Raw genomic sequence first — 11,326 nt, 5'->3', positions numbered from 1 at the left:
GCCAAATTCATTAATCATTATGTATGAATTTTTCGATTTACCTAAAATATCGAACTATCTGGTTCAAGAACTTTAGAACCGAGGACACAGTGAAAGCTTTGAAATCCGTGTGGATGGAACGTCAGGTTCAATCCGAACGTATTGACTATTGACCGTGTACGGATGGCACTTGACAGCATCCAATTCCTTTCCTGCAATCATTGTTGTTGCGGCTGTTGGGCTCTTCGAAATCAATAAACACCATGCAGCAACTCGATCACTGCAGACTACAGATAGGATCCGTCTTCTTTTAAATCGATCCTGAAAAAAATAACGGTGATCTTGCAAAAAGAAATTTGTATTCAAAAAATTATTCTTTATTTGAACTGCGTTGAAATCATGTAACTCCAAATTTCCAAGTCATTTTTTGCACATCGAATGAAAGAAAAATATCAAAAGAAGCAACTATAAATAATATTAATCTTGTATCAATCCAAATTTTCCAATGATTACACTATTCCGTCAAAGATTTGGATACAACATCACAGATCATCAATTGAAGAAAAAAAAAGAAAAAAAAAAGAATATCATCATTGTAACTTGTGTTATCACGAGATGATGGGCCTAAATTGTTTGGATCACCTTTTGTACTTAAAAATAATTTAAGGGAATCAATTGCATATGACGTACGCTAGCAATGACAAAATACAGCATTTAAAACACAAGTTGAATCCTTTCAGTTACGCTAATCTAGTTAAAAAGGAATTTTGCACGGAGTTAAACGACAATTATGAAAATACATTTTTATTGTGTACGTGTGTGGAAGAAACAATTAAGACTAGTACATTTCAATGAAGTGAAACTCGTTACATGTGTTAAACGTTATGAGTTTGTTTTAATTCAAATGAATGATGAACAGTACCAAGCTTTTCCAGTACACTCCTCCAGTCAATTTCAAGAAATTGTGAGCGTTTTTGAAGATAATCGTATACTTCCAATAAGCAGAAGGCATCAAGAGCTATTAAGTTAAATAATTAAAAATATTGTTTAAAAGAAAGCATGTTTAAATCGTAACTTAGTATACCAGCATAAATAAGTTGTGACGTTCGAAGAGGCCTTTTTTGCCAATCCGAAAACTGCTCCTTTTTATCCAACGGAAGTCCTAGTAACAGCTTGACTAATCCACTTAATCCTTTATGAGTTTCTTGACTGCAGCAGGTATCTCCTTCATCATTCAATACTACAAATAAATCATGAAATGTATCAAAATGAATAGTTAATAGGTACTCACTTAAAAGAGTATTTTTTTATAGACTATGTGAATCTAAAATAATGTATCCTGATGGATTTGACAACTCATAATGGTGAAAAAGAAGAGTAAATATTATCGATATTCTTTAACATATTCGTCGACTCGATGAGTATAAATGCCAAAATTAGCGATAATACCAAGTAACACAAAAATAAACTAAAAAATTATAGTTCTCACCAGCAGGAGGGAGGAATGATGGATATTTCGTTTCAATGTTTGACCACAAATTTTTAATATCTATCCAATTAACGATAGATTTAGATACATCACCTATCCCAGGCAAAGATCGAGAAAGAACGTGAAGATCTTCTTTCAGGCCATATCCTAGTTTTAGGATGTGTCGATTGCCGAATAAATCACCAATTAATTGTTGACTGTTAATTACTGAACAACTTTTATCTTCTCGCAAAGAGAAAATGTCCAAAAGAAAAATTTTATCGTTTGTAGCGATTTGAAGAACCGTTGCTTTTGCGAGAGTTCCAAATGGTGGCCACTCAATATCGACACCGACCACAGTTGACTAAGAAAAACAAAGAAACGGATCTCTTAAAACACGATACTGTGTAACTTTATACAAAATTCATTTACTTTTGAAACAATGCCGAGGAATTCGTGTACACCTTCCCAAGAGCAGATCCAATGAATATTTTCAAATGGCATAGTTAGAGAGTAGAATTCCGCGTTGATTTTGTCTTGAATATCACACGCGATTTCATTCGATGGTTCAGTTCTAAGAAAAATTAAATGTAATCTTAAAACCAGTTTTGATTAAAATATTAAATGTTTCCTTTTTTACTCTGCTTGACTGCTGCTATCTGACTTAACATAAGGAGAAAAGTTGTATGGAAGTCTTTCTTCTGGAATAGCATAGATTTCAGCATATTTCGAAGCAGCTTCTTCGTCAATACAGTGAAGCTGCTGAATCTGAACAAAGAATAACATTACATAGAAAAAATTAATTAATTGGGAATAAATGCAGGCTACCAGTTCTACTTGGAGATCCAAAGAGTTTGCCACTGCAACTTCAACAAGTTCTTCCCAGTTTTCGTTATCTATGTGATGGTAATCAACAGAACATGTAAATTTTTCTCGAACTCTATTAGTGCGTTCAGACAAGCCGATATATAAAGTAAAACATAAATTAACGTGTTACCGATTGATCTTTCATTGTATTTTTTATGGATCAAGTAGCGAAGGGATCCTACTTTCTGTCTCAGGATGGTTTCTGGATGTGTCTCCTCGTCTAATTCAAAACGTTTTGCCAAACGAGTGACCATATTAGCAACGTTTTTGGAGTTCATTTTTTCGTAGTTCACATCTGGAATCGACTTCCTTTCACTACAAAAAAAAAAAAAAAAAAAAAAAAAATAAATATGACGCATGTTACAATTTCTCCGGAAGTATGGTTTTTAACAGAAGAACTTACGAAATCAAACGAAGCATTTCACATGGTTGTTTTATATGTTTGTCTAAGAATGACACCACATCTTGTTGCATAGAACGATTTTTTCTCAAATATTCTTCGGCTAAAGGCAGTTTATCTTGGACAATCAAAGGAAGCACAAAATCCTCTTTTTCAAACTGGCTGAACAGTTCAAGTGCAACAGCCAATCTACATGCTGATGCAAACTCTTGATAACCAATCAATTCATTTACAACTTCAATTAAATGTGCTTTGTAATGAACCCCATGGTACAGAGTGACAATCTTCTTTAAGATTTTTCCATTTCTCTGCCTAGAAACTGCCACCATAGCTTCTCTTGTTGTTTGCTGATCTACTGCAGGGTAGTATCCGTTTGCTTTAAGAAACTCTTCCAACCAAACTTCAAACTGGTCCACAACTGTAAGTAAACAAGAAACATACAAAAATTATTTATCCATACTACCATACATGCGAATAATATATAATATAAATTACCAAATGCAGCCAAGGAATTTGTTTTATTCTTAAAGAAATCATAGCTGTGATACATAAGATAAACAGCTGAAAGATGAGGATTTTGGCTAGAACTGAAGAGTTTGTGAGTAAGTTGCTTCACCTGTTGACCTCCCATTCCACCTGTTTCAATAAAAAAATCAACTGATAAGAATCAAATTAATTTGTTAATTAAGTAACCACAACACACCAGAAATCCATGCTTCTTGAATCATTGAACATTGATGTCCTCTACACGGATCAGTGAGAAAGTTATCAGAACTGAAAGATACATCTCTAAAATTTTTCACAGCACCAATGTGATTTTGTCCATAAATCACTTCAGTTTTCTCATCTGGCTTATCCAGCCCAACTGAGTCAATACTCAGACACATGTTCTTATCAATACTCAGAGGTAATTCTTGGTTCCCAGGTAAAGAAACAGCAACAACATCTTTCAGAAATTCATCATCAGTGTCAGAATCAAAATCTTCATACGATGCCATTTTATACACGAAGTGCCTAGAACTTTTCTCAGTCAGTTGTTGGAAATCAATTGTAAAATTACACTGATGAAAACAATAATAAATGCCTTCGATCGCAAATGGATTAGAAATGGTCAATGACCGTGTCGTGACATTTAAAATTCGACTGGTAAATCGTTCGAATGTAAATTCAAAGATGAGGCTTAGCTAGCAAAGCTCAGCAGGTTTATGTTTTTTTTTTATTCTTTAATTCGGATGTCCCTAAAAAGCGGAAGTGGAAACTTGGAGCGTAAAACCCTAAACGGTATCAGCTATCACAGCGCGAAACGAACATTTTTCGCATATTACACCCTGGACCTGGACTGGAGGACGGAATTTTCTAAAAAAAAGCAAACAAACAAACAAACAAACAAAAAAAAAAAAAAAAAAACACTGAAAGAAACAAAAATATTTTTATAAAACCTGAAGTGCTAGAAGGGCATATTGAAGCGGTCATTTACTTAAGCGACGGGTAAAAAAAAAGGTCTAAGCGCACCACTATGCATATTGCATAAGCATAATTCACCTTGGCAATTTACAGACAAGCTTATACCTTACCCTTAATGCGTACGTCAAGTTAAATTAATTAAGACATTGGATTTTTAAAGATAATTAATAATCTTGTTGTGATTCAAATTGCATTTAGTCAATGTGATCATTTGTATTTGTTTTCTACAGTTCACCGTTTCTCTAGTTCGCAAAAATACAATGTGTAGGCTTTACTTTTGACAAAAAGCAGCATATTTCAAAATTGCGCAATGATTTAAAAAAATCATAGGATGCCCCCAGCATTTGATGCCGCGATACGGTTACGCGTTTAGGGTACGCCCATTTTATTCTTCCACCATGCCTATGCTCTAGCGGTAGCGGGTTAATGAAAATGATGAAATCAGAACTTCAAACATGAATAACATTTGAATAAAACATAAATAACATAAAAATCAAAATTAACTTTGTTCGTATCTTTACCAACTATCCAGGGAGCACAGCAATTTCAATTAAGGACAATGGTCTGGGCTCTGGGTCACTCTGATAAACCAGAATGTTAGAGAATGTAATAGAATTCCTCATCACTAGGTGGCGAATATGTTTTTACATATTTATTAGTTTTATGTTTACAGAATGGCGTCAAGTCAATTTCTACTTGTGGATAAAAAAAGATAAAAAAAAACCTTATCAGGAGTAGACACGATAAATACATACTGTGAATGGGATAGCGGGGTTTCGAGTTGAAGATGAATTTCATTCGGAACAATTTCACTGGAAGTTTTAGAAGAAGACAAGAAAATGTAATTGAAAACCGAGACAGTTCTCAAATCAATCGTGGAGATGATAGCGATGCTTGTTTTGAAACGTACCGGCACCATTGTACACAATTGGAAGAAACTATCTCTAGCTATAATGTAAGTTATAGGCTTTGATATGTATATTATAACAATTTTTTGTTTCAAATTATTGTTTCTTCAGAGAAGAATGGTCCCCGCTGATGACTTTGAACTCATCATTATTAGTCATTTAGAACACTTGGTGAATTTAGTAGGCAAAGATGTTGAAACGAGAAGATCTATTTCAGGACCTTCTGCTTGCCTAGATCATTTTCTCAGCAAAAACATCATTTCAACAGTTAGTTGACAACTTGACCAGTATAATCTAAAATGATGATAAATGTGTTTGCTTTTTACAGGTTTGTAATTGGAGCCTTGAAAATGATCATGATGGCCTGTTAATTGCTATAGCAGGGGCAATTGATGCAATATTAGCTGCAGCCAAGAAAGTTGATAAAGATTTGGAACTATTGAGAAATCCAAGTTTTCATCTACCAATCAGCCAATTATTTAAAAGATATGAAGTTGAAAAAGTGTCTGGCAAATGTGTTTCTGCCAAAATTGAAGCCTTACTTGTCTCAATATCCTACTATGTCTGTGTCTTTATTGTGAGGGAACCATCATACTTGGATTTGTTTTATGATATTGCTACCATTGCAGTTGAGCCAAAGTTTCCCTTGATGACCTTATTAATCTGCAATTTGCACAAATGTGGAGCCCAAGGCCAAACCTCTCGAGATAATTTAAAGTTGTTGATGGCACTTGCAAAAGAACACCAGTTGTTAGCCCAATTTATAGCTTTACATTCAGATTTATGCCCTATTGTTGCAACTGGGTTAAGTGCGGTATTCTCTGATTTACCCCGTCCATTACCTGGCCACATAGAAAAAGCGGGAATGCTGTCAGCCATGGATATTGAATCGTTGAAAGAAGTGGAAAATTTTGTAACATCTTTAGAATTTTGCGACTCGGTAAATTTTATTATAGAGATTTATCAGCCATTTTCACTAAAATATTTTCAACAGGTCCTGGAAACATCATCTTGGCTTATTGTCAATAGATTACTGGACATGTGCTATAAAGGCTTCCTTGTTCCTGTTCTTGGTCCTGCACTTTTTCAGGTACCAAATTTATATCAAATGCCTAAAACATTTTGTCGGCCTCGTTTCACCAAATAAGGAGAAAGTTTATATTAAAATTGTTGAAATCTATAACTAAAATTCACCCTCTTATCCAGTAGAAGCACATTACTTGTTACCGTACCCTATCAATAATTGTAAATATGAACATGTGCGATTTTATAGGATTCGACAGGACTCAGCGTTAAGTTACTCGACTCGCCTTTAAATGTGGTTAGTACAACTAAGAACCAAGAACAACATGAACAACGTGTATATTGTAGACAGCATTTATCTGCTAGCTCGGCATGCTAGCCCATGACTTTTATACTTGCAAAATTTAATAGTCGGCTGGAATCTGGAAACATTAACAAACCGTTTAATTTAGTTAAAACCCCTAATTACTTGACTAATCCTCTCCTTTTTTTCTTTTTTTGCGTACATGTTATGATTTATGAGTACTATTTTAATTTAGTTGCTTCTAATAATTAACAATGTATGGGTGTCTTAAGTTTGGTCATTGGCTTGTGTAGTTAGTGAAGAGCATGATTTTGCGGAGACTGGTCGTTCTTGTTTTGCATTTTAGGTTGAAACGAAACTAATCATATACATATTTTTTAAATTTAAACTTAGAACACCATGAAGGAAATATTTGCCGCGACATGCTACCTGACTCTCATGATTCGTAGGATTCGTAATCGGGGTCTGATCGGCATCTTCATTCGCTTTCTTTTTGTTAACACTCACGAAGAACAGCCCATTATAGACTATCTCATCAAACGAATGTCAGCAGAAACAGAACTTCGGCTGGCAACCTTAAACCTCTTCTATGCCTTAGTCGAATTGAATTGCGAAGATGTTATGTTAGTTTTAGCTATGCGACATCTTTTACCGTGTACACATGTCATGTTGTCACAGAGGGGTGATATCTTACAGGTAAAAAGTCTAATAAATAATTTTTCTTTGAGATTAAGACCAATTTGATATTCCTTCGTAGGAAAGTGATACAAACTGCTTGTGGGCGGCCAAATTTCTTTCCCTAGTGCCAATCGCGTGTAATGCTCCTGCCTTAGACAGAAAGAGAGTCGCAGACCTTGAGCGGAATTCCCATGAATCTGAACCTCTTTCTCGATTACGTAGCTGGTCAAGAACGAACAATGATACGGGTTCGTATTTATGCATCTCATTTATTATAATTGCCATTGGTTGATAAAAATCTTTATAGGTGAAAGGAGTTATGGTCATCTATCATTTACAACAAGTGAGAAAAAACTAGCACTCAGTGAGCAAATCATTTCGAATGATTGCGTGTCCTCTGATTTGGATTTTACCCGTTTTCAAAGATATCTTAAAGATCAGTTCAATCAGATTGGTCCATGTGTAGACGCAGTTCGATGTTGGACGTATCGGTACAACGGTTCAAGTCCACCGATTAAAGAAGCCATTGGCATGCTTTATAACTCGTCAGAGCTTGAAGAACCCATTAGGTGTACGGGTGCAAGCTCTCAAGTGCTAAACCTGCCAGAGAAACAAGCTGATCAAAAGGCTTCTTCCCCTTCTTCTGAGTACCCGTTAGTTGATCCCGCCGACATTTACATGTACTGTATGGAACAGTTGACAACGTGCTTGAGTGAAATGAAGTCGAATTCGGCTTCACCTGGACAAAGCAGTGGATACTACAGTATTAATTGCAACTTGCAACCAAATGACTTGTTGAAAGAAGAGACCACCTTTTTCTCCAAAGAAGTCCAAGATGATCTGGAATTTTGGTCTTTAATGCGGGACGACGATTTCGATTCTACACCGATTGTTACCCCTGTATGTACTTAATAAGTATAATTAATTGTTCAAACTTAAAATATTTTTTTGTTAATTAGGTGGTCCGTTTGGACCAAACATTTATATACCAGCCAAACTTACCATCCATCGGGCCATTCTTGGAAAATTTAGTCAAATCCATCGACGGATGGCTTAGTAATAGCATTGAAGTGAACATTGCATTGTGTTCTATTTTGTCCCGTCTTGCTACTTATTCTCATCCGCTGTTGAGATCTCTCATACTGAACCCGTACCTCATCTTACAACCTAGCATTCCAAGTCTTGCTGTTTGTATTGCCACATTAAAACAGCGTATCGATAGTGCTCTGAAGGTTCATGAAAATCAAGAAAAACTGATGGAGGAGGCTAGGTTGGCCTTACAGGCTCGCTTGTCACGTGCTGCGCTACAGGTTACGAGAGATCCCATCAGCAAAGGTGATAGAATTACAATAATAATTCAGACCGGTAACTACCTTTACAAAACTTCTGAAGTATTCGTTAAATTTTAGAAAGGAAGCACAAACCTTCAAAATTCGCCGGAATTTTCAATTCTTTTGTTCGTAAAGATGTGACGGATTCAATTAAAGAAGAAGATTCTGAACGTTATCATCTTGGCAGTAATAATCACCGGTAAATTAAAAATTTTGCTTGACTCGATTATTAGTAAACCTTTGTTTTACTCTTTTTGCAGCCAGTCTTTCCGGTCCGAGAATTCAGAAAATAGTGATCCTATTGGGAACCACGTTGCTATGTGCGCCGTTCTACTTGGTAAATGATTACTTTATTTATGAAACACATTTCAGTGAAAATATCTTATTTTAAATCATTTTGCAGAAGAATGGTTACTTGAACTAGCTGCGCTGTGTATGGAGCAAGCTGTCCAATTCACCCCATTTACCATCCCCCTTACGCTATTATAAAATCGCAATACTTGGTTCATTGTAACTTTAAAGCAAAATTTTCTTCCCGAGAATTGGTTTGCTGGTTTACATAGTTTCCCTTCGTATTGGCTTTGGTTATCGAATTTTTATGAAATGAAATCTTACAGTGAGTGCATATAATTGTATTCTTTTCCCTATGAGTAACGGACCTGTCAACATGATTTTGGAAATAAGGGCATAAATTTTATTGAAGAACTGTTATTACACTAATTGAGAGATGTTGTGTTACTGTGTATGATCTGCAAGCATATCAATCATCGATTCAAAATCTTAGAGAAAAATGAATAAAAAATTATTATAACTGAAAATGAAACAGTTGAAATTTGAGAACGGCAAATTTACAAAAATGTAAAATCTACTCGCACCCCCCCCCCCCCCCTAGCTTCTACGGGGGTTATCAATCTTAACTAAGTTTTCATTTCAATCGATAATTCCAAACTCCCTGCGAAGTTCTACGAAGAGTTTTTAGGGGCTATAACGGGGAGGAATACCAAGACGCATTTAACATTCAAAGTCACCCCTTAGTTGAACGCGTTCGCCCCCCCCCCCCCCCCCCCTCCCATCATAGCCTTCATAAATCATAATGGCGGTTTAATATCTATAGTAAAAAACCACAATAATAATAATAATAAAAAACAGTGGCTTCTTGGTTGTATTTTTATCTAGTCGCCATCGGATTCATGGTTTCTTCTTAATAACCCACCTACCTTCTTGATTAACTACTGTGTGTCGGTACGAATGGAATGTGAAAAAATATAAAATCACAGAAAACAATTAATACATTTCTATTTTAAAAATAAAAAATCTAGAACTGAGATAATTTCTTTATTGAGCCTGAACCTCACATTCACCACATTTATATGTACGTACATACTTACAATTTTTCACCAAGAAATGAAAAAAAAAAAAAATGAACATTCAAGATTCAACCAAGACACTGAAAAACATTTTGAAATTACAAAATAGATTCTGTAACACTGATGTCACTGTAAACTCCAATCAACAGTATCATTTATAAGAATACAAGGGTAAGGAGTTGATGAAACAAAAGCAGTCATTTGATTCTCAGGTGAGATCAGTTATTACAAATGAATCAATTCAATTTTACATCAAATCCACACGTGGTCTGTACACTAGCTTGAGTGGAGCTTCTTTAAATCTCCATCTTGTCAAAATCACAAATTTCAAAGTGTGGTCCTTTCCCAGCAACTCATCATTACAAAGAATATCAACATCTCGATAAGCATCAATACTATCAAGAAGTTTCAAGGCAATAAATTTCTTTAAGTGTGTAACAGTGGCCTGTGATGAGCATCTTAGAAACCTTCGTTGTAATTGTGACAACTGTTGTGCTCCACATTCCAAACATATGCTCACCTAAGAGAAAATAACTTACTACATAAAAAGTATCCATTGCTTTGATCCATCATACCTGTTCATCAAGACGGTGCAAGTCTGCATCATTCACATCATCCTCTGTGACTTTGTTGGTACCAACATGTTCATTATTTGTCAGCATGTCCTTTGGACAAATGATTCCACAGTTGAAGTAGAAGTCTTTCTCTCTTTTGGTTTCATCTATTACACAAAGGATTATAATAGAATAAAACACACATTTGAACATAAGGAATTACTATCTTGTAGATCAGGGACAAGTTTGTAAACGATGTCTTGCATGGTCCGATCAAAACTGATGTATTGAAGTGGATGGGACTGATGAATCATGATATTGCAGGAAGGGCATGTATTGTTTTCTTCAAGGTGCTTAACCAAGCAACTTTTACAAACTGCAATAGAATAAAAATGAGTTGGAATTAAAAGGCTCGTCTGAATGAACCGGTAACACGTAATACAGGTATGTAGACATTCGGTGACGGTGGTTGCATCGATGAGATAACCACCACAAATTTTGCAGATTATGTGGCTATTCAAAGAACGTAGTTTGATTTTCCTTTCCATTATTAAAGAGAGAACTTTATGCCTAGAATATGAATAATATCTCTTTCTCTAGTCAACACTTCTCAAGTCTAGACTCTACCATGGTATATGACTCTACTAGTCTTAACTGTCTCTACTTTATCATAAGATTGCTATATATTTAACCTAGAAACTTCCCTTTAACAAAATAATAGTACAGAGGGCAGAGACACCAAGCGGCCATTATAGTTATCCAAAAAAAGAAAAAAATTAAGCAGAGCGGCAGAGCCATTTACTATGTAGTATATAGACAATTTAGCCATTTTACCCCAAGCAAATTATTGAGATAGTAGTAGATTTTTTTCCATGAGCATTGTTTCTATATACCTCTGCAATGAACTTATAATATGAAATCTTTGTGAAAAACAATCGTAAAAACATATAAAAATCGACATTTAACAATTTGAATGTTATTTA

At 35.2% G+C, this 11,326-nt stretch overlaps 3 protein-coding genes across 5 annotated transcripts; 1 reads left to right on the top strand and 2 right to left on the bottom strand.

Moving 5' to 3' along the window:
* Positions 1–451: 451 nt before the first annotated feature.
* LOC124349342 (exonuclease mut-7 homolog) lies at positions 452–3,952 on the bottom strand. The gene is made up of 10 exons (XM_046799827.1): positions 3,418–3,952; positions 3,210–3,350; positions 2,718–3,132; positions 2,445–2,629; positions 2,276–2,343; positions 2,088–2,215; positions 1,880–2,021; positions 1,469–1,811; positions 1,064–1,219; positions 452–997 (listed from the first exon to the last, which is right to left on the bottom strand). Exons 1-10 carry the CDS (start codon positions 3,710–3,712, stop codon positions 855–857), a joined length of 2,016 nt encoding a protein of 671 aa, XP_046655783.1. The 5' UTR covers positions 3,713–3,952; the 3' UTR covers positions 452–854.
* An 886-nt stretch (positions 3,953–4,838) lies between these two features.
* On the top strand, positions 4,839–9,151 carry LOC124349341 (FHIP family protein v1g243165-like). 3 transcript variants are annotated; one of them, XM_046799824.1, is made up of 12 exons: positions 4,839–5,133; positions 5,198–5,353; positions 5,415–6,026; positions 6,081–6,176; positions 6,360–6,407; positions 6,807–7,109; positions 7,171–7,339; positions 7,399–7,991; positions 8,051–8,426; positions 8,501–8,621; positions 8,683–8,759; positions 8,826–9,151. In XM_046799824.1, exons 1-12 carry the CDS (start codon positions 4,966–4,968, stop codon positions 8,909–8,911), a joined length of 2,805 nt encoding a protein of 934 aa, XP_046655780.1. In that variant the 5' UTR covers positions 4,839–4,965; the 3' UTR covers positions 8,912–9,151. The 3 variants fall into 3 exon arrangements, with proteins under 3 accessions (XP_046655780.1, XP_046655781.1, XP_046655782.1); XM_046799826.1 differs by having other exon boundaries at positions 4,993–5,133; positions 5,203–5,353; XM_046799825.1 differs by lacking the exon at positions 6,360–6,407.
* Positions 9,152–9,740: 589 nt separating this feature from the next.
* On the bottom strand, positions 9,741–11,006 carry LOC124349343 (polycomb group RING finger protein 3-like). Its single transcript, XM_046799829.1, has 4 exons — positions 10,786–11,006; positions 10,567–10,719; positions 10,365–10,510; positions 9,741–10,309 (listed from the first exon to the last, which is right to left on the bottom strand). The coding sequence occupies exons 1-4, from the start codon at positions 10,889–10,891 to the stop codon at positions 10,037–10,039; spliced, it is 678 nt and encodes a 225-aa protein (XP_046655785.1). The 5' UTR covers positions 10,892–11,006; the 3' UTR covers positions 9,741–10,036.
* Positions 11,007–11,326: the final 320 nt, after the last annotated feature.

The sequence above is a fragment of the Daphnia pulicaria genome, chromosome 7 (genome assembly GCF_021234035.1).
Source record: "Daphnia pulicaria isolate SC F1-1A chromosome 7, SC_F0-13Bv2, whole genome shotgun sequence".
Taxonomy (NCBI): domain Eukaryota; kingdom Metazoa; phylum Arthropoda; class Branchiopoda; order Diplostraca; family Daphniidae; genus Daphnia; species Daphnia pulicaria.
The sequence above is the reverse complement of the archived record's forward strand: the minus strand, read 5'-3'. Positions and strand labels throughout refer to the sequence as shown.

Excerpts from the sequence above, each read along its gene's own strand:
- LOC124349342 (XM_046799827.1), bottom strand. The coding sequence starts at position 3,712 with ATGGCATCGTATGAAGATTTTGATTCTGACACTGATGATGAATTTCTG. Across the intron at positions 1,220-1,468 it reads ATCATTCCTCCCTCCTGCTG|TATTGAATGATGAAGGAGAT; the intron begins GTGAGAACTATA and ends ATTTATTTGTAG. Across the intron at positions 998-1,063 it reads GTCACAACTTATTTATGCTG|CTCTTGATGCCTTCTGCTTA; the intron begins GTATACTAAGTT and ends TTAACTTAATAG.
- LOC124349343 (XM_046799829.1), bottom strand. The coding sequence starts at position 10,891 with ATGGAAAGGAAAATCAAACTACGTTCTTTGAATAGCCACATAATCTGC. Across the intron at positions 10,511-10,566 it reads TGTCCCTGATCTACAAGATA|ATGAAACCAAAAGAGAGAAA; the intron begins GTAATTCCTTAT and ends TTTGTGTAATAG. Across the intron at positions 10,310-10,364 it reads TGCACCGTCTTGATGAACAG|GTGAGCATATGTTTGGAATG; the intron begins GTATGATGGATC and ends ATTTTCTCTTAG.
- LOC124349341 (XM_046799824.1), top strand. The coding sequence starts at position 4,966 with ATGAATTTCATTCGGAACAATTTCACTGGAAGTTTTAGAAGAAGACAA. Across the intron at positions 6,027-6,080 it reads CTTTAGAATTTTGCGACTCG|GTCCTGGAAACATCATCTTG; the intron begins GTAAATTTTATT and ends TATTTTCAACAG. Across the intron at positions 7,340-7,398 it reads AAGAACGAACAATGATACGG|GTGAAAGGAGTTATGGTCAT; the intron begins GTTCGTATTTAT and ends AAATCTTTATAG.